The sequence below is a fragment of the Neomonachus schauinslandi genome, chromosome 3 (assembly GCF_002201575.2).
Source record: "Neomonachus schauinslandi chromosome 3, ASM220157v2, whole genome shotgun sequence".
Taxonomy (NCBI): Eukaryota; Metazoa; Chordata; class Mammalia; order Carnivora; family Phocidae; genus Neomonachus; species Neomonachus schauinslandi.
Genome location: NC_058405.1, coordinates 186,080,898 through 186,102,477, shown reverse-complemented (window position 1 = coordinate 186,102,477; position 21,580 = coordinate 186,080,898). Strand labels below are relative to the sequence as shown.

Below are 21,580 nucleotides of genomic sequence, written 5' to 3'. Positions count from 1 at the left end.
CTTCTTTTTTTTTTTAAAGATTTTTTATTTACTTATTTGCGAGAGAGAGAATGAGAGACAGAGAGCATGAGAGGGAGGAGGGTCAGAGGGAGAAGCAGACTCCCCGCCGAGCAGGGAGCCCGATGCGGGACTCGATCCCGGGACTCCAGGATCATGACCTGAGCCGAAGGCAGTCGCTTAACCGACTGAGCCACCCAGGCGCCCCGCCATGTGCTCTTCTAAGAGCAGCAGACGCAGCAGTGAGCAAGAAAGACAAGGTCTTAGCACCCCTGGGTTTCACATCCTCATAGGGGAGATAGATGACAAATGAGTGAGTCGATAAATAACAGAGAGTCACTGTGGTGGGCAGAACCCCCTCAAAGAAGTCCACGTCCTGATCCCTGAATCCCAGAGACATGTTTTGTTGCACGGCACGGGGGGGGGGGGGGGGGGGGGGGGGGGGGGGGGAAAATTAAGATGCAGAAGGAATTAAGGATTGCTAATGTACTGACCTTGAGATAGGGAGAGCGTTCTGAATTATTCAGGTGGGCTCAATCAAATCCCGAGGGTCCTCATAAGGGAAAGAGGAGAGTCAGAACCAGAGCCCCTTTCTCCCCCCGCCTTTTGCTGGCTCTGAAGATGGAAAAATGGGCTATGAGCCAAGAAACGCAGGGGACCCCTAGAAAGTGGAAAAGGCAAGAAGACAGATTTATCCCCTAGTTTCCAGAAAGGACCACAGTCCTGCCAACACCTTGATGTTAGCCCAGTGAAATCCATTTCAGACTACCAACCCCCAAAACTGTAAGATAATACATTTGTGGGGTTTTTTTTTTAAGATTTTATTTTTAACTAATCTCTAACCCCAACGTGGGACTCAAACTTACAACCCTGAGATCAAGAGTCACACGCTCTACCAACTGAGCCAGCCAGGCACCCCACATCTGTGTTGTTTCTAAATCACTACATTTGCAGTAATTCATCACAGCAGCAAAAGAAAACTAATATGGTTGCTGACAGTGATAAGAGCTATGAAGAAAAATAAAACAGGGTCATAGCAGAATGACTGTCAGGGCAGGGCATGGCTTTAGATGGGGAGACCTGGGAGTAACTTTGGGGCAGTTAGCTATGTGGTAATCTAGAGGGATAGACTCCCAGACAGAGGGCAGGGCAAGTGCAAAGATCCTGGGGCAGGGAGGAGCTTGGTGTCGGTAGGAGTAACTATCTCCTCGATGCCTTCCCACAAAGGGAGAGCCATTATGTTGTTTGGTTTCTCGAGCAGTCAACAGTTTTTCTTGCAGACTTCTGAGTAACCTTGAAATCTACTTGTTGTGAATGTCCGGTTTCCCTCTTTAAAGCCTGGGACTATGTCCTTGTGTCCTGTCCTTGTCCCAGTATGAGGTGCTATGGCCTCTTTCCAGGGTCTTCAGAGTGTATTTGCCAGAAATATTGGATTTTGGAAAACACAGCTCTTCATTTCAAAACTTCAGAACATTTCCCCCCAAGTCATGAAGGAGCATAAATGTGGTAGAGAGACAGGCAGGCACTCTGATGCCCATCTGCCCTCCAGGGACCCTTGAATTGGACAGTCAGGGGCAGCTTCAATGAAGGGACTTTGAGAACTTCCTACTCTCTAACAGTGAATGTCTCTGTAAAAATGACTAACGGATTACCTACTAATTCATTGAATACTTGGGAAGAAATTTGGATTTTTCCATCTCGGGTTGCTCAAAGTGGGACACCTCTGCCAAGAACAGGGGGATTAAGGTTAACCTCAAAGTGTTTGTGAGCACTCAGTGGTAAACAGAGGCACCATCTTCAAGCCAAGTCCAATTGGGCCTTTCGTTCAATGAATGGTTATGAATCTCTGTCCTGTGCCAGGCTCTAGAGCACACAAGAAGCAATCGAACCCTCACTCGTGTTCCCGAGGCACCCACAGCTCACAGGGGTGGAGAGGTGGGGGGGAGACAGACACAGAGCTGAGGGCCACCCACATGGGAAGGGCATAGTAGCAGGAAGAGGGGAAGTGCTAGGGGAGCACAGAAAGGGAGTGATGATTTTTTGGAGGGATTGGTTGGGTCATTCATTTCCTCCCACTTGAGGGAAGCTCCTTTTGCTATGAAGACACCTGACACACCTCTACTTCAAGGTATACAAATCTGGGGCCCAGGAGATAATCTTGATAATTGGTTGTCATCAGTCTCTAAAGTGAACATCCATCCCATAAGGGCAAGGACTATGTGTACAAGGTTGACTAACTACTGTACCCCCAGTGCCCTAAGCAAAATTTGCTGAATGAACAAGCAGATGAACAAACGGGGAATCTCTGAGCTAAGTCATTCTGGAATGACAAGTCATTAAGGAATATGGTCAGGAGATACGGCTATAGAGCTGACGGGACTCGGCTTAAGAGTAGGGTCATCTTGAGCCTCATTCAAGAAGGTTAAAGGTTCAAGTGCCATACAGTTCACAGCTGGTTCCATTGCCGGGGCCAACCTTGGGTGGCCAGGAAAGCAGAGGTCAGTAGCCAAACATGGCGGCAGCATCAGACTCAATCTGGCCTTCCAGCCAGGCGCCTAGACTACAGGGTGCCTTGGTGACTAAGAGCCAAGCCAAGGAGAGGGAGGGTGGCCTGGCCCTTAAGCCAGAGCATGGCAGATCAAATAACATCCCTATCCTATCACTGACTAGTTGTATGAACCAAGCAAATAATGTTAGCCCCTTAGTTTCCTTGTATTTCAAATGGGAATAATGATAATGATACTCCCTTCCAGGATTCAATTAAAGGTCATATATCAAGTGGTTGGCTCCAGGAAGGGCTCAATAAATGGGGGCAATGGTGAGGAGGGATGAGGGTGTAGGGCCCAGGGGAGTTAGGGGACCCTCCCTCTGACCCCTCCAGTATCCCCAAGGCTCTCTCTTCCTGCTGCCTCATGGGACCCAGCCACCAGCCCCTGCCCTGACCTCCTCCTTCTGTCCTCCCACTTCTCCAAAGCTGGGGTGACAGAAGCCCAGTGAGCAGCCATAAGACCATAACAGTGCTCGAACACGTCCCCATCAAGACAGGACAGAGAAGCCCAGACTCGGTACCTCCTTCTCCTCACGAGAAGAGAACAGGAAAGACGAACAAACAACAGGGCCAGTTAAAGAGGGAGACCAGTCAGATCAGGCCGGCTTGCAGCAGAATGAAAAACTCAGTGGTGGAATTCAAATCCACATCGGAGGGGGTGAGAGCAAAACTGAGACTGGGGAGCAGGGGAACCTCCCTGCCCAGAATGCAGAGGAAACTGGTCAAGGCGTGAAAAGCAAGGGTGAGGAGTCAACAAACAGATCAGGCGCATCCCATGGACACCCAGTGGAGAGCTGTTAAGTGTGGCAAGCACTACCCAAGTCACCGTTGTAGCTGAAACATGCAGTTCCTTCTGTATTCTTACGGACGGCAGCAGACATCAGTCATTTGATATATTTACCAAGTGGCCACCACATGCCAGGGACCATTCGAGGACGGACAATAAGTAAGTCAAGTAAAGCGGGCAATTACAAGTGCCACAGGGAAGATAAAGCAGGATATGGGGTTGGGGCGACAGGTGGGGGTGGGTAGACATTTTTATGGAGTCATCAGGGAAGGCCTCTGTAGGGGGGTATTTTCTTAGAGGAAAGACTCCCTTCTGTTGGGTGACTTTAAGCGTCCTCTTGCATATGTGAAAGCTAGACCCAGAACCTCATCTTGAAAGGCGGAGCGGCTAAACCATCTATAGTAAGCAAGTAATGGAGGTAACTTCCCAGGACAGAAATGGCTGAAATATGGATTGGTTTTTGTGCTTTCTGTGGTTACAGTTGGACAAAGAGATACTGAACTCCAGGATGTCTGGCATGGTGACGTGGGTCAGGGAATGTCAGGGGCGGGGTGGGGGTGGGAGTGGGTCCAGCAACATGGTGCAGGCCGGAGCTAGGGAGAGGGAAGAGTCAGAGACCACAGGGGTCGGATCATGGCTTGTGGGCTTTGGGGGCCGTGAAACTTGATGTTCAATTTAAATTTTTCATTTTCTGCTTTGAGATTCCCCTAGGACAGCCCAAACCTCTGCATGTTAGAACACTTGGAGCTGCTGGTGACAGAAAACCCTAATTCAGTTACTTGAACAAAAACGAATGATCTCAAAAACAGGAAGACGAGAGGCAAGGCAGTGACCAGGTAAGTTAATTCTGTTCAGTTAATTCAGTGGTGTCATCGGGGACCCAGGTTCATTGTACCTTTCTGCTCTGCCCTCTGCATATCGGCCTCACTCCCCAGCTACCTCCCCTCTTGCTTGCAAGATGGGAGCCCCAGCCCCAGCTATTCTACACTATGACAGCTTCCAAAGGTAGAAAAGGGACCATCTCATCCTTGTATCTCTCTCTCTTTTTTTTTTAAAGATTTCATTTATTTATTTGACTGAGAGAGAGAGCACAAAGAGGCAGAAGCAGGCAGAGGGAGAAGCAGACTCCCGGTAGAGCAGGGAGCCTGACGTGGGGCTCGACCCCAGGACCCTGGGATCATGACCTGAGCCGAAGGCAGACGCCATCCTTGTATCTCTTTCTAAGACAAATAAACCTTTCCCAGAAGCCCCACACAGTGTTTCCCTTCATATCTCCTTGGTTACAACTGCATCCTATTCCCGCGCCCAAGCCCACCAACCACAGCTGGTGTCGGCCCCGTGTGAGCTCTGCTTTGGGCGGCTAAGAGGAAATGCATCCAATGCGGGGGGGGGGGGGGGGCAGGGTGGACCAGAAGGCTTGGAGCATGAGAGGCACGGACAAGATGCATGGGGGCGGGGTGGAGGGGCGGGCAGAGAAAGCAAAGACAGTCATCAGGAGGTGGGGATGACAAAAGTCGGAAGAGCTGGGATAAAAATGTACTCAAAGACCAAACAGAAGAGAAGTCTGAGCCAAAGAAAGACCCAAATTTGCAGACGGAACAGGCTGAACCCATTTCAGGAACTACCAACAAAGGGAAAACGACAGGGGTAGGGAAAAAAAAACAAAAAAACAACTCCTACCAGCTTCAAATCAGAAAAAGAAAAAAAACCTGGTTCCCTATATTGGAACCAGCACCAGGTTGGCCTTGGATTTTGTCTTCGGGGCTATGTGTAATAGCGCATTTTGGAAGGCAGTAGAACAATGCCTCTATAGAATTTTGAAAAACAAAAACAAAAACAAAAAAACCCGTGGTCCTCCAAAATTTTATCTCCATCCAATTCCCTTTTGAAGGTAAAGGCAAACTGGGGGATGTTTTGAGCTGCCCACGTTCAACAGCAGATACAATTAAAAAAATAAAATAAAATAAATTTAATTTTAAATTTTTTTTTTTTAAGATTTTATTTATTTATTTGAGAGAGAGAGAATGAGAGACAGAGAGCATGAGAAGGAGGAGGGTCAGAGGGAGAAGCAGACTCCCTGCCGAGCAGGGAGCCCGATGCGGGACTCGATCCCGGGACTCCAGGATCATGACCTGAGCCGAAGGCAGTCGCTTAACCAACTGAGCCACCCAGGCGCCCCAATAAATTTAATTTTAAAAAAGTGCAGGCTTCTAGAATGTGGCCGTCAGGGCCTGAAGGGACCGCCAAGCCCCCGGCCCCCCGCCCCCCCCGCGGCCGAGCGGTGGTGCAGGGCGGCCCTGCGCGTCTTCTCTCGCCTGCACCTTCTGCTCCGTCCCGTTGTGCAATGTCAGGAAGTGTGTGAGAGCCACATCCTTCGCCCGGGCGGCTCAGACGGAATCTCTGCTTCACTGGGTGACCACTCAGAACAATAATAGCTGCCACCCTCTTCCTGAACTTAGTAACAATGGCTCAACCGTTTACCCTCCGGGACACTTGTGACGAACGGCTTTTAGAAAGTTTTGCTTTCTGTCTCCAAAAGCCACGTTGCCCCAAGCGACAGGACAACTACCACCGGCCACTGTCAGGGACCAGGAACTGAGTCCTGAGCCTCTCACCCGGGCGGCTTGAGCCGCCGGGCTTTTCTTCTAAAGGGGCAAAGACGACCGCGAGTCTCCGAGGCAGACGGTTCCAAACTCGCTGTCTGCCACAACTTGCACGCAGGCTTGAGCGTGTGCCCGTCTGAAACACCCAGCATCCTGGACGCAGGCTCAACCAGGAGAAAAAGACAGGAAGTTCACAGTGAATACTGACGTGACGGGGACCAGGGGCAGCTTTTTTGTCCTGCTTTGTTCTTCTTGGTAGGAAGGATGTCAGAAAGAGAGCAAGGGTTGAGGGGTTGTAGGAATCCGGCCCAAGGGCCCTGTGGACGTGCACTGTGGCGCTGGCCTTGGGGCAGCCATTTCGGTGACACATCTGGAGCCTCCGGCCCCCCCTTGCTCACGCTCAGGCTGGCCCATCGGCTCTGCTCCTACTGCTTCCAACTGGTCCTTAATCTCCCAGGGAGGAGGGCCATTTCGGAAAGGCACAGAAGCCTAACAGCTCCTTCTGGAGCCAGACCCTCAGAGGAGGGTCACGTCCCCTTCCAAGGCAGAAAGGGAGCTTACAAGAGACCCAACTGTGAGCATGGGAGACTCAGGCCTGAGGGGTGGAGCTGACCTGCCTTCCTCTGGCCTCACACCGGGCTCGGAGCGCTACTCACCCCCGAGGACCAGAAGGTTCTCAGGATCGGGGGGCCAGAGAGCTGTTGACCCACCCCCCCCGTGACAACAATTCTGTGGGCTCCTGAGGTAACTGAGGTACAGAAATCCACAGCCCAAGGGGCACAGCTGAGAGAGACTGAGCACCACGACACCTGCCCCCTTCCCGCCACCCCCAGGCACTACTGCCTGGAACCTTCTAGAATACTGCCCTCCACCCTCACCCACCTCTACTCCTCCATCTTCCCTCCTTCCTCTTTCTCTTCTCATTCCTCTTTCCTTCTTTCCTCTCTCTCCGTGGTCTTCCTCCCCCTCCATCCATCTCCTTGTCCTCCATTTTTCCTTCCCTCCCTCCCCTGAGCAGGAGGTAGGACTGACTTATGTTGGCTAGCAGATGTGGTTGTTTTGTTCGATGTCTGTTTCCTCCCAGCGAAGAAAGACAGCAGTGGCAGAGGTGGGGGCTCCCCCATGCCAGCACTCACCCGGGTGGGTGTTTTACACGTTGTAGGCTTTCCTGCCTTCGTTCCAGGTTGATTAACCACAAGGGCCAGATGCCATTTATGATCAGACTCCATTGACAACTGTGGGAAGGAAAAGGGGCCTCTCTCCCTGAGAGGTTACACTGCCCTGCCTCTGCATCCTCCTCGGGTGGAGTCCACCCTTCCCAGGGGTCCAACACCCAGCCAGGTCTGGACACACTTTCTGGGGTGGAGGCCCGCGTGTGAGTTCCACCTTCTGTAGTCCTCAGCTACCTTCATGCTCACAACAGGGGAGTGGAATGAAGTTACAGCCTTCCCTCCCCTCTCTGATTTTCTGGAAGTCTGAGAAAGGTGGAAAGAGAGCAAGGTCCTAGAGTGTGAGGATCGCTCCTCTTCCTGACCCAAATGGGGCGGTCATGCGCCACGATGCACGGACCCACCACCTGAGGTCCCTCTGCAAAGAATGGAGGTGGGGTGGCCCTTTGGTTTTGTCCAAAAAGACAGAAGCCCCAGTGAGAAGAGCAGAGGGAACCAAAGTAAGAAAGCGAGTTGAGCCTCGGGTGCTTCACTTGGCCAAGTTTTTCAGGCTGGATTCTTATTTTAGGAGCCTCACATTCTGGTGGCACTAAGCAGGCTCAGGTGTAAGGAATGAGTTATTTAGAAACCGTGGCTCGGCTCAGAAAAGAGTATGAGGTTTTGCCTCGACATGAAAAGAGGAACCAGGGTTAAAATAAGCAGCAATGGGTCAGGACTGAGACCTGGTAGATCTCTGATTTCATCTCCTTGCACACATGCCTCAACGTGCTCCTCGGAAGCCAACTACTCTTGTGATTACAGGAAGGTGTTGTGTTTTTACAGGAAGGTGTATCCTTTGGAGTGGAAACTTTCGCAGGCCGCCCGGGCCCCACAGATCCCTGCACCCTGGTTACCTGCTGTGGGCCACCCAGTGCTGGGGTCAGCAGCCCACCAGTCCAGCAGGGCCCCAGCTCTTCTAGGAAGCCTGCCTGCCCACGGCCCCACACTCTGACTGTGGGGGTGGGGGGGGGGAGCAGCTGCTCAGACATCTGGTTGATACGCCGGCCTGTGGCCCCTGAGTGGCCCGGGCAGAGAAAGCTGTTGGTTTGAGCCACCCAGATCCCCTCTGGGGACTGGTAACTGAGAAGGACACCTGTCTCTGGGACAAGAGCAGACGGGCAGAGGACAGCTGAGGCGTGGCAGGGCGCGCCCTGGTGCAGGGCCCCCAGCCCTCTGGTCCCAGGCCAGGCCTTCTCCCTCACGGGCCGCCCACTCCTTATAGGGCTCAGCCAAAGCGAGTTTCCATTGTTTGACACCCCCAAAGCCTGACGAGACCCCAGATCCTGAAACCGCTGCGGGACAGGCAGCAACTCCCCAGAGGGCGCACAGCCACGACGGCAAGGGTACGAAAGTGAGAGGGAGACGTGCCAGACGCGGCCGATGCGTTTATGGGCCGTGGGTACAGCCACGTGTACGAGAAGCCACAGAGTCAGGTCTTTTCCAGCTTAAGGCCTAGTCATACTTGAAGTCGTCTTCACTTTGAAGGAATAGAAGAAACCACAAGGAGAAAAAAGATCAAAAGCATTGACCAACTTTTAACTTAAGAGAGTTGAGGCTCCTTTCAGCAAACCACCTATCAAGGATGCCAGCCCGGCCAGGAAAGCTCACACTGTCCTAGACTCACAAAACCCTGTGGGGGCTGCGGAGGCCCACTGCCTGCCCCACACAGGCCTCCCCTCGGGAGAGACCACCATGGCCCAAGATAAGCAGCTGCCAAGGACCTGAAAGGACAGTCTGATACCAGGGGTGCTGCCATTCATCCCTGGTGACCAGGCCGAGACGTGCGAGCGACCCAGATGCGCTAGAAACATTCCAATGGATATTCTTTAGATTCTTCGAGAGCCCCTGGGCTGGTTCAAGCACCCCCTTAGGGTCTCACTCTCTGACCGAGCGGCTCATTGAAGTGATTCCTTTGACCCCCATCATCTTCCCAGAGGCGTTCTACTCCACACACCTTCTCCCACTTGACACATTTCCAGTGACCGTTGCCCCTGGCACCTGCCTGTTGTCCTGCCCTCAACGACATCCTAGCTCTGGACAAAACGCGCCCTTCCCTTCACGTTTTGGAATCAATGATCATGCGCCACCTTTCCTCCACTTTTACTTTCTTTTCCGCTAAACCCCACAGACTCTGTTGCTGCTCCTCCGTGACATGGCGTCCCGACCCTGGTCTATCCCTCCTCTCTGCTGCCCACATGGGTGCAAGCCATTTGTTGGTGCCTCTTACCACGGTCATGACTCCTCTGCCCCTCCTGAGGACACCTCCTTTGTTCTGACCACCCCCCTGCTCTCTTAATGCAGCCAGATAAAAATAGCTCCCCTGGCCTCCACACCACTTGGTTGACATGCATTGTGGTCATACAAAGCCCGTGGTGTTTGTCATGCAAACTATGTGGGGGGTGGGCTTTCCAGACTTGGACTTGGAAAGACTTGCTGCAGCTGATTCTTAACGTTTAATGGCAAGTTTTACACACTTGGCCTCTAGACAGTGCCACCAGGTGCCATGAGCATCAGCCTTTGGCAGAAGAGGTGTCTACAAATGGAAAGGTACTGTTTTGTGCTAACCCGTTGGGCGATCATCTAGTCCCTCAGAAAAAACTGGTCTGCTCTCCTGTAAGTTCCCCTCCTCTCCTCCCCAGCCCACCGACCCTCACTCAGCTGAGCTCACTGAAGAAAATAATCAACAAGCTACAGTCCCTTTCCGTTCTCTGGGCATCCTTCCCAACGGAGTGGGGTCACAGCTTACCCTCCAAGCAACCCCCACCCCCAGACTTCTGGGGAGAAAGAGGCTCAGCCAGGCCCTCACGTCCAGGCCGTTTGGGACACAAGTTTTCTTTCCTCTCTTCTTCATCTTTGTCACTTTCTCTGCCAACTCCGGCTCCACTCAGGGTCAGATGTCCAGGTTGATAAAGGGCTTACCTGGACAGTGAATTTATCATCTTCATTGGGCAGAATCCTATACGTGTAAACACAATTCCGGTACCTGAAATAGACCAAAGGCTTCGTTAGAACCCATGCGAGGGAATTCGTTTCTCTGGAAACTGAAAAGACAGGAATTCCTGACATGGCTCGAGGAACCTGGGCATGACGTCTCCGAACTTTGGAGCTGACCATTCTGAGGTGAAGATCAGCCTTGACATCAAGCAGTCCTAGACTGAGCCCCCTTCCCTCCGCCCCCCCCACCCTCCACTCAGGAAGCTCCAGGAAAAGGCATGTGGGGTCTTCTGGGCATGATTTACACTGGCACTTGACAGCTATGTGGTCTGATTTAAAGGAATCCACCCTCAAGACATAACTTCATTACAAGAGTATTTAGCCCCTCCTGGGTGCCTGGCACTTCACTCAACATTTGTATGTGTTGTTTAACTAGATTTTATCTTATTTTATTATTATTATTTTTTAAGTAGGCTCCACGCCCAGCATGGAGCCCAATGTGGGTCTTGAACTCTCGACCCTGAGATCAAGAGTCAGATGTTTAACTGACAGAGCCAACCAGGCACCCCTGTTTAACTAGTATTTAAAGTTATATACTAGTTTAAGGGCGCCTGGGTGGCTCAGTTGGTTAAGCATCTGCCTTCAGCTCAGGTCATGATCTCAGGGTCCTGGGATGGAGTCCCGCATTGGGCTCCCTGCTCCTTGGGAGCCTACTTCTCCCTCTCCCTCTGCTGCTCCCCCTGCTTGTGCTCTCCCTCTCTCTCTGCCCCTCCCCCCAACTCTTGCTCACACTCTCTCTCAAATAAATAAAATCTTTTTAAAAACTTAAAAAAATAAAATTATACACTAAACAATTTTAAACCATAAAGAACGATAAAAGATGAAAAAGAAATGTCTCCTTCTCCCCCTCCTGCTGAGCCCCGCTTCTCCGAGTTACTTTTTGTAAATCACTCCCGAACTCTTAAATGTACAAACTTAAATATACACATCTTTTTAAATGCACAGTATATATGTTGTTCTGAAATTTGCTTTCCTCACCAAAAAACATATATTACAGGTCTTCCCAACTCACGTTCCACCACGTGGTAGTATGATCATTTATTTGACCAGCCCGTGATGATGGATGGGTAGTTACTTTCAGCTTTTTATTCTCCTAAACGGTGCTGCAGTGAGCATCTCCGTGCCTATACCTTGTGTGACTGGTAAAGGCACAGATCCAGCCTCCCTGTCAGTACGATGGGGACCAGAACAACACTGGCCACCTGTCACTGCATCAACTAAGTGACTTAACTTAGGAAGAGCATTTACAGTAGCGTCTGGAACACGCTGGACACTGCATGTGCTGACATTTATTAGTGGCCGTGGGGAGATCACCACCAGGAGGAGAGCCGCAGGAGAGACGCGGGCTTTGTATTTTGAGAGAGACTGACGATTGCCTCCCAGCGAGGCTGTGTCACTTTTCTCTCCCACTAACCGGATATGTCTATTTCCCCACACCCTGCCAACAGGCTATCAGACATTTTCATCTTTGCAAATCTGAGAGGTTAAAGAAAAAATGAGTACTCACTTTAATCTGCCTTTCTTTATGAGAAAGGTTGACCGTGTTCCCATGTTTCACTATTCGTCTTTCTTTTTCTGCAAATTTCTTTTCATGTGTTTGGCTTACCTTTTTTTTTTTTAATCATCTTTTGCTTATTTATCTGTAAGACTTTGATACATGCCACAATATATTTTGGAGTTATTGGGTTTTTTGTTGTTGTTGTTGAAGATTTTTATTTTATTTATTTGACAGAGGGACACACAGCGAGAGAGAGAACACAAGCAGGGGGAGAGGGAGAGGGAGAAGCAGGCTTCCCGCCGAGCAGGGAGCCCGATGCGGGGCTCGATCCCAGGACCCCAGGATCTTAATGACTGAGCCACCCAGGCGCCCCTTGGAGTTACTTATTGTTGACGGTGCTTATGGAATTTTTTTTCTTTTTAAGCTGTGTAGAGGTTTTACGATTTTATGTGGTCAAGTTTTACAATCTCTTTTTGGCTTGTGAGCCAATGGCTGTTTCAAGAAAGTTTTGGAGAATGGTTTGGGTAATTTCACTTCCACCCGGCCCTTCATTTCTCACAGGGAAGTTTCTTGTTTCTCTCTTTCCCTCACCTCTTAATGCTCCTCGCCCCCCACCCTGCCCTGCCTCCAGAGCCCGAGCTGATACCACAACAGGCAAGGATGACTCTCTAGGCTGCTGTCACCTCACCTCCCGGAGATGTCCCAGAAACAGAGAGCTGCCCCAGCACCCTGGCCCCACTGCCCCGCTCCCCAGCCCGTCCAGCCTCAGCCCCCTCCGCAGAGCCTGAGGGGCAGCCCCACCCTGCTAGGCTCTTATCTCTCACTGCTTGTTCTCGTGACACTTCCTCCCGCAGATATGCAAATGAGACCAGGGCCCGGTCTTATTCGGCGGAGGGCAGCTAATATGTGGAAGCAGTTGAGCAGGCCCCAAACATCAGCCTGTCAACAAACAGAAGAGGGTCACCAGGAGAGGGGCAGAGAGAGCTGCACGGAACAGGAAGGCCCTTTCGTTCATCAAGTGTGGCAGACCAGCCCTTCTGGCTTTTTAAAGAAGTTCTAGGAACGCTGAAATGCAGAAGCAGTTCCGTGTGACTCAAACAGATCAGAATTCAAAAGCGAGTACAATAGGAAGAGAGGACACTCCCCCTTAGACAGGGATATCTCAGCAGCGGCCACACAGGGGGCCAGACCGCGTCCCCGGAGCTGGGTCAGTTCAGGTCTTTGAGGGAAAATGTACAAGGTCATCACCACCTCCACCCCCCCCCCCCCCCGCCACCCCCAGCCCACAGGAGATCAGCTGTTCCAGACCGCATGCCAGGGAGGAATGGGGGCTCTGCAGGCAGGTGGAGGGGGTGCTCCCTGGCCTCCCCCAATCCTCGGCAGCTGTACTTCACTCTGGTCCCAGATGCATGAACGTGTACACAGAGAACACGCATGTATATATGTACACACACGTGCATACACACATACAGATCCGTAACCTACGTGTACACACACAGGCGCACAATCTGACACGTGAAATGGTTAGTGAGGATTCCACGACGAAATCCTCTTTGACAGCAACTGCACTAGAATGTAATCCAGACAACGCGCCATGACCGTCTCATCCAGCCCTCCCCAGCTCTTTGTGGGCATTTAGTAACAGTTTAGGGTGCTAACCCCTTAGGTCGTTGGCTGCTACTCTTTCCAGTGACTGGGGTGCGTTTGAGGGCAATCGTGTCAGGAATAGCCCCACTGGAAACCCAGGTGGGGACGGTGCTGGGCCAGGTACGTGGGCCGCTGATCTACTCTCCAGTGAAATGGGGCTTAGAGCAAACGTCCCACGTGACTCTGAACTGCTGCCTGATGACAGCAGGTGCCCACCCTGTCCTAAGTGGGAAGATGCTTCCTCTGGGCAGGGCATTTCCAGATCAATCCTAATATGGTTTGGGAAGTTTTACTTGAATGCAAGAGGACAAGCCAGTGGAAGCAGAAAGCAACACCGTGGCATTTTTATTCTCTCAGATAAATATTACTATTTCTGCATGTCTACTCCCAGCCAAGTGAACACTGACAAGCATGCCCAGAAACATCCTCTACCATGCTGAGCCCCATGGGGGGCAGGGGCAGGATGGGACAGAGAAATCAAACTCTAAAATTCAAGAACCTCATTAGCTTCCCTGTCTCGCAATGCCGATCGGTTTAGTGTGCTCTATAATTGTTTTTAAACCCCTTTGTAATTCTTATTATATATCAGTTCTAATTTCTAGTGTTGTTTGTACATTTTTTTTTCTTGCTTAAATGTTGTAGACTTCTGGACAAGATGGGGTGGGGGAACAAGGGGTGGACACCCTGCATTCAAAAAAGCCCCTTGGACCGATATAGAGACAAGGGAAAATGTACGTCAGCCCTAGCAACCAAGGGTGTTCACTATTCACCACCAAAACCTCGAAGAATCCAGCCAGAGAGTCAGAAAATGGATGAATTACAAGAGGCCATTAGTTCAGAAGACAGAAGGTGAGAGGAGGCCATGTGCCCAAGTGGAAGGTGGAGGGGAGGCAGCCAGAGTGCTGTTGGGGGTCTGCTGAGCGCCCTGCCCCAGCAGCTAGGGGCCCAGCACATTGTTCCTTGTATGAGATCCCTGGCTCTTACCCCCAACAGCCGGATCTCCGATCGGGGCTCCCACCCCCATCCCTGCTGGTCCTTTTTTGTCTGGGAAAAGGATTTGGGCAGAAACCCACTCTGCTCTCCAAAAGAATCTGTCCCAACTTTTCCTGACAGTTCTTTGTCAGAAAAGAAAAATCACCAGACCTATGAAAACATTGCACCACTCCAAAGAAGGGCATCATTTTTCTAAGGACTCAAAGGTGTTACTTCCATGTTTCACAGAATCACTGCACAAAGAATAAAAGACATTCTGGTGAAATCTGACTTGTGAACTCAGTCCACCATTGCATCTCCAGCACGGGAGAGATCGATTGTAAAGACTGAGCAGCGTGAGACAAGGAAAAGTGATCGGATGGGAAAACCCAGGAGTTCACGAGTCAGCAAGAAACACCACAAGAGAGGAGGTAAACAGCAGCTCATGTCCTGGAGAATGCTAACGAGGAAGAAAAACTCAAGAAAGTCAGTACAGAAAGAAAAGACACGGAGGACACGTGAGAAATAGAGAAGACAGATCTCTGTCCTCATACATACATAAGTAGGGGTTTCTGAAAGCACAGATAATTTTTTAAATAAAAATAAAAAGCAAAACAGGGAATAAATCTAAGAGCTTATGACTTGAAAAGCAGAAAATTAAATGGCCAACCCTCTGGCAAATTGAATAAAGGAAAGAAAAAAATGCTTCACCTTCTTCTTACCCGCCATCTAGACCGGCTCCATCCTTCTCCACCTGCCCTGTGTCTGGGGGATGGACCCGTGTGGGCTGCCTCACCCAGGTCTGGCACAGACAGAGTGAGAGGAGCACGGGAGGGGGGCATTCGGTCCCCTGACCCCACCCTGCCTCCAGCAGAGGCCACAGCTCCAGTCGGAGGGCCTGGTGATAACCTGTCCCCTGGCTCTTCAGGTGTGGGAAGGGCTTCCCAAGGTTGCTAGCTCTAGGCTGTGTGGCCTTCCCTATCCTGTCACCCCTTTGGATTAGGCCATCTATTCCCTGCTGGGAGCCCAGCCAACACAAGAAGGAAACAAAATCAAAAAGAGAAAAAGAAGAAAGAAGAGTAATAAAAGAGAAACCTGAAAATTACAAAAAACTATGCATAATTGTGTGCCAGAAAATTTGAAAAGCTCAAAAAATGGGCTGTTTTCTGAAAAATATAGATAACTTACCGAAAGTGAAACGAGGTAGAAAACAAGAATCAATCGACACCAAAGAAGAAACTGAAGCAAATATTTGAAAATTATCTCTGGGGCACCTGGCTGGCTCAGTCAGTGGAGCATGCAACTCTTGATCTCGAGGTTGTGAGTTAGAGGCCCATGTTGGGTGTGGAGATTACTTAAGAATTAAGTTTAAAATAAAATAAATAAAAACTATTTTGTGGCTCTGAGGAAAAGCACCTCTGCCAAACTTCTTTTAATATTTCAAAAAAATCAGATAATGATGATGCCACATAAATGTCTCCATATTTTATAGTTTCCATGACTCTTAAACCATAACTTGACCAAAATCATATAACTCAATCTCACCTATGAGCATACATACAAAAATCCTAAATAAAATTCAGAGTACAATAAAAAATTAACATAATCAAGAACAGTTCATTTTAATCGTGCAAAATGGTTAATGTTAGGGAATTTATAAAATTAAGCTGTTATGCCCGTAAATGAAATGAGGGAAACAACATAATCATCTCAATAGATATTAAAAAGGCATTCGATAAAATTAAATACTTAGTCATTCAAAACTTTATAAAACTAGGAAAAGATGGGTCCTTGTTTGACATGACAAAGAACAACAACTAACTTTCATCAAGCGCTAACTTCGTGTGGATATCGTTATCAAGTCCTTCCCAGTCAGTGTCATGTTTGACTCTCACAGAACTTCCTGAGGTAGATCTGTTCTCTTGCCAATATCCTCCACTGCAATGTTTGAGAAATATTGGCCAATGTAATAAACTATGAAATCTAAATCAGAGTTACAAGTATTTGCAAAGTAGACCACAAAATGATCATAATTTATATATAACATGATTGCCTCTAAAGAAAATCCAAGAGAAGCAAATGAAAAACAATTTGAAATAAAGAGAAGTCAAGTGATAGAATAAAAGGTAAATTTATAAAACCTGTAACTTCCCTGTATGTTATCAGTTACCACAAAAGGGTAACTGGAGGAGAAAAGGTATCAGTTACAAAAGTAACAAAATTATAAAGTAATCAGAAGTAATCATAACAAGAAATAGGAAGGATCTATAGGAAAAAAATTACAAGATTTTAAAGAGGGGAAGGTACACTTTTCATTAAGACTAATACTAAAATGTTCCGGGGACGCCTGGGTAGCTCAGTCGGTTAAGCGTCTGCCTTCGGCTGAGTTCGTGATCCCAGGGTTCTAGGATCGAGTCCTGAATCAGCCTCCTTCAGCAGGGGGCCTGCTTCTCCCTCCACCTGCCACTCACCCTGCTTGTGATCTCTCTCTCTCTGACAAATAAATAAAATCTTAAAAAAAAAAAAAAAAGACAAATACTAAAATATTCCTTTTCACAAGTTATGTTATAGATTTCCTGCAATTCGAATTGAAGTCCCAATTGTATTTTTTCTAATTTGGCAAAATTATTAGCTGGTTCACCTCGAAGAATACTTGAAAACAACAGATATGAAAATCCTAAAATAAAATAGTTTATAAAATTGTGGTGACGCATTTGGTATAAGAAAACCAGACATACATGGAGCAGGGTAAACAGGCAAGAAAGAGATATATAAGACTTAATATACAGGGAAAGAGGAATCAGAAAAGGAGCAAATCATTCAATAAAAGTTTTTGAGAAAGGTGATTGGTTACTCAAAAAAATACACATACACGTTTGTCTTACACCATCCACTGAATTAATTCCAGAAAGATTAAAGTGTTCAATGTAAAAAAAAAAACCCAACAAAACAAAACAGAAATAAAACCGAAAAAACTTATCATTTCTCCATCTGTTTTTGCCAAATACCTTGCATGTGATATACACATTTGTTCAATCCACCCACTAACACTACTACATAGGTATTCTTAGCCCTGGTTTTCAGATGAGGAAACCAAGGCCCCACAGAATCTGGAGGTTGGACAGGCACAGTCATCCTGAGTCTATCAAGTTCCACAGGCCCTGTCCTAACCCTCCCGCCTCTCACTGGGGAAAAAAAGAAAAAACAAAAACAGAATATCCATGTGCGGAGGGACTCTCTACATTGAAAAGCAAAGGAGAAAAAAATCACAAAGGAAAAAGATTGACAGACTTCATGAAAATTTACAATCTCTGAAAGTCAAAGAAATCACAAAGTTTAAAGGCAAACCACAGTGAAAATATTTACAACAAAAGTGATCTAAGGACTTCACGTAAATAGATAACAGAAAAACCTCACCTTCAAAAGAAAAATGGCAAACAGAATGGACAGGATCATTCACCGAAGAGGAATTATGAAGGTCAACAGTCCTACCAAACAAGTTTACTATGACTGCAATCAAGAAATGCAAAGAAAAAGGAACAGAAATTAAACCCCTTTCACCTTGCAACTTAATTTTTTTTTTTTTTTTTTTAAGTGCAAATATTCAGAATAGGGAGCCTGGAATGAGGTGAGCACTCTGGAACAAAATTTCTGGAAAGCGATTTGTCATTCTGTATCAAGAGCCTAAAAAACGTTTCAATCCTTTGATCCTGTAATTCTACCCCTGGGAATCTGTAACCAGAAATGTCACATTTCTGCACAAAGACCTTCATCACCATCATGTTTATAACAACAAAACACTACTGGTAACTCAAACGTCTGACAATACAAGAATCACTTCATAAATTGCGGCACATCATGTACCAGAATTTTGGCACCCGTTAAATAAGATATTTAAGGGAAAAAAATTTTAACTAACCGGGAAATGTTAACGTTGCTAAAAAACACAGACCAAAATTACATGGTTATAGTTATATATATAGTACAGAGATTTATCTATCCATGGAGAAAGAGGAGCAAAGAAAGAGTGAGAACATACACCTACAAGTTAACAGTATTTATGTTGGTCTCTCAGCAATTGGGTGATTATTTTCCTTCCTTACGCTTTGTACTCTTTGTACATTATACTTAATACTGTATTTTTTTAAGTTACTTGAAAGAACACGGCAGTGCTTATCAGCAGATCTAGTTCTATGTGGCCACCAACACCTGGGATGGCCTCACAGGCCTCTACTCTCTGGAGGCCAGGTTCCTGGCTGGCAAGTGAAGGGACTGGATCAGCTGACCCTTTCGGAACCAGCCCTGCCTGGGGTCATTTTTACAAAGTAATGAACCCAAACTGTTGGGGTGCTGGTATTGTTAATACGATGTTTTTCTAATTAATGGACAAAGGGGGTGTGACATGAGCATGTGAGAAAGGAAAGATCTGGTCCCCAGAACTGCGGGCTTGGTCTCCCCACTTCCCTCCGGCAAGGCCTGCTGCAGCTGCCAGCACTGATCCCCACCCTGTCCACATGCTGGGCTCCCTCCTCAGAGCCTTAGGGCTTCTGTCCCCTCAGTATCTCCCTCCTAAATGGGAACTAGCCAGTCACTCTTAAGATGGCCACCATTCCTTCTTGACTTTATCTTCAATCTACCTGGTGGTTCTTCCTGGCATCCGTGCCCCCAGACCCCTCTCTCCCTCAGGCTTCCGGGCGCTCAACCCTGGCTCCCGCGGCCACTGGACACTCGTGCACCATTCAAGTGCTCTTCCTGCCTTATCTCTTTGAGCACTTCCTCTGAGGAAGCCCCGCATGACAGCTCACTGTCTCCCGGAGGCTCTTATAGGCCTCCAGGAAGTTAAAGTGACAGTCTGCCCAAGCTCTCCTCTTTCCTTCTGCTGTGGAATTTTCTTCACAGACAGGCCCATGCTCCCCTGCGTCTGAGATGTCACCGCTCACTCTCTAACTCATGCAAAACAATGGCCAGTGTTAGCGGCTGCTTACCGCGCGCCTAGCCTTGGGTCACACGTGTTGCCCACATTCTCTCGTTTTACCCTCTCAATAATTCAATGACAACAACAGACAGACAAATAATCCGATTTTTTAAATGGGCAGAGGATCTGAACACACGTTTCTCCAAATAAGATAGGGAAATAGCCAATCAACACATGAAAAGAAGCTCAACATCATTAGTCATTACAGGAACACAACTCAAAGTCACCCTAAGAGGCCACTTCACACCCCCCGGGATGGTTATTACCAGAAAGATAACAACAAGGCTTGGTGAGGATGCGGGAGAATCAGAATCCTCACACATGGCTGATGGGGATACAAAACGGAGCTGCTTCTGTGGAAAGCAGGGTGACAGTTCCACAAAGACTTGGAATTACTGTAGGACCCAGCAGTTCCACTCAAGACCACTGAAAACACGTGTTCACACAAAAACTTGTACACGTATGTTCACAGCAGCATTGTTCACAATAGCCCCAAAGTGGAAACAACCCACAAGTCCATCAACTGACGAAAGGACACACAAAATGTGGTCTTTCCACACAACAGACTACTATTTAGCCATAAAAAGGAACGCTCAGGCTGCAAATAGATGAACCTCAAAAGCATCATGTGAAAAAAGCCGGATACAGGAGGCCACATATTATATATGATTCCATTTATAACCCAGGGACTGGGCTTCTCACCAGTGAGGATGCCAGGTGGGCAGAGGGAGGTTAGTGTCTCGAGAATGTTAGAACTCACATCAGATGTAGCCAACCAGAGAGGGCTCACCTCTAAGGACTGTGTTGCATGGCAGGGATTTGGGCAGGAAGGGCGGGCCTCTCCTCACTCCATCGCTGGGGCAAGGAGGAAGGCCTGGCCAGGGGCATCCCTGCCATTTCTTCCCTATGCTTGGGCTCACACTCCAGGAGAGGGGACCGTTCAACGGAGAAGCACCACCATGAATGTAACCCGTCAGGTAGGCCAGCTTGTAAAACACACCAAAGCCAGAGCCTGCGTTGGTTCTGGAAGGGTTGTTCTGGAGCGCTGGGCATGGGCACAGAAAGCCTGGACACACTCAATTTTACCAGGTTGTTCTGAGTCACTCCACACAGAAGATGCCAGTGATCCGTTCAACACACAGGCCTTCGCAGGCATACCACTCTGTCCTGTCTTGCACCCGGAAAGAAGACTCCGAAGAGCTGCCCTTGGACAAGCTCTTACGTAAACCGGATTTCAAGTGCCCGTGGTCCTCCAGCTCTGGCTGCTGGCTACTGTCTGGACCAGCGTTTGTCCCCACTTTCTGTGAACACCAGATACGAAAACCAGTATTTCTTTGCATTGCACAAACATAATCAATGAGCAGTGCAAACTTGCCTTAAACGTTGGAAGGGGATTGGAGGAAGGGGGGCTCTATCCATGCGTTCACACCACAGGAAATGGCTTTACACCTCTCCTGGACATTGCTGCCCTCCAAGTCCCTTCTCTGCGCCTCCCCCTTCCAGGCCTCCCCGACCCCACACACACCCAGGCTGGCTGGCTCCTCTCTCTTTCTCCCTCCCGAGAACGGCCTGAGTTCAAGTCCTGACCCTGCCATTTATCAGTCCTATAAGCGTGGCACGCCCCTTAACCTCTCTGGGTCTCAGCTTCCTCATCTGTAAAGTGGGGATAATGATAGTCCTTCCTCCAAAGGCCCTGGGGGACAGTGAGTTAATCCACGTAAAGAGCCCAGAATGGGGAGCCTGGCACACAGTAAGACTTCGTGAGTCTTTTGGGTTATTTTTAGACAGAACAGGTTAGCAACCACCTTCTGTTAGGGGAACAAGGCTTAAGGCTTACTCTACCTCAAGTGGCCTATCACACTCTATCGTCCTAACAAGAAGAATGCCTTCTCCGAGGGAACTTCTGGTGGCTCAATGTCCTATTTGTGCTTCCTCATCTTTAGGGCTGCGCTGGCGAGGCCGGAGTCCAGGCTGCCCGGTACACTGTCCCTGCGAAGGAGACCGTGGGTGTGCCTGGGTAGCTCGGCGGGGGCGGGGAGGCTGTGTCCTGGGGAAACCAAGACTACGTCCCTGCCACGGCTGGCTGGACGGGGCACCAGTACCTGAACCAAAGGCGGCACACACCTGCCCCTCCCCCAGGAGGGGGGCCAAGCCTCTCTAGCGCGCTTCGGTGGGTGGGCAGCTTGTACGCCCAGCGATGCTGGCCCACTGTTCCAGTTCCGCGTGTGCGGCCTGAGCAAGGAGAGGCTGGTCCTGCCGACTCCTGGCCCCTTCCATGGAGGGACCCCCTCCCCCAAAGGTGCATCTCCTTTCTGCAGCATAAAGCACCTGACAAGCACCCTGGCCCCACG

The 21,580-nt window shown here is 49.0% G+C and overlaps 1 protein-coding gene across 1 annotated transcript in view; it reads right to left on the bottom strand.

Annotated features, from left to right (window-relative positions):
• Positions 1-21,580, bottom strand: part of INPP5D (inositol polyphosphate-5-phosphatase D) — a 115,363-nt gene that overhangs the window by 89,826 nt on the left and 3,957 nt on the right. Inside the window, exon 2 of the mRNA XM_044913453.1 lies at positions 10,063-10,126. Coding sequence (XP_044769388.1) covers positions 10,063-10,126 — 64 coding nt within the window. The remainder of the gene's footprint in view (positions 1-10,062; positions 10,127-21,580) is intronic.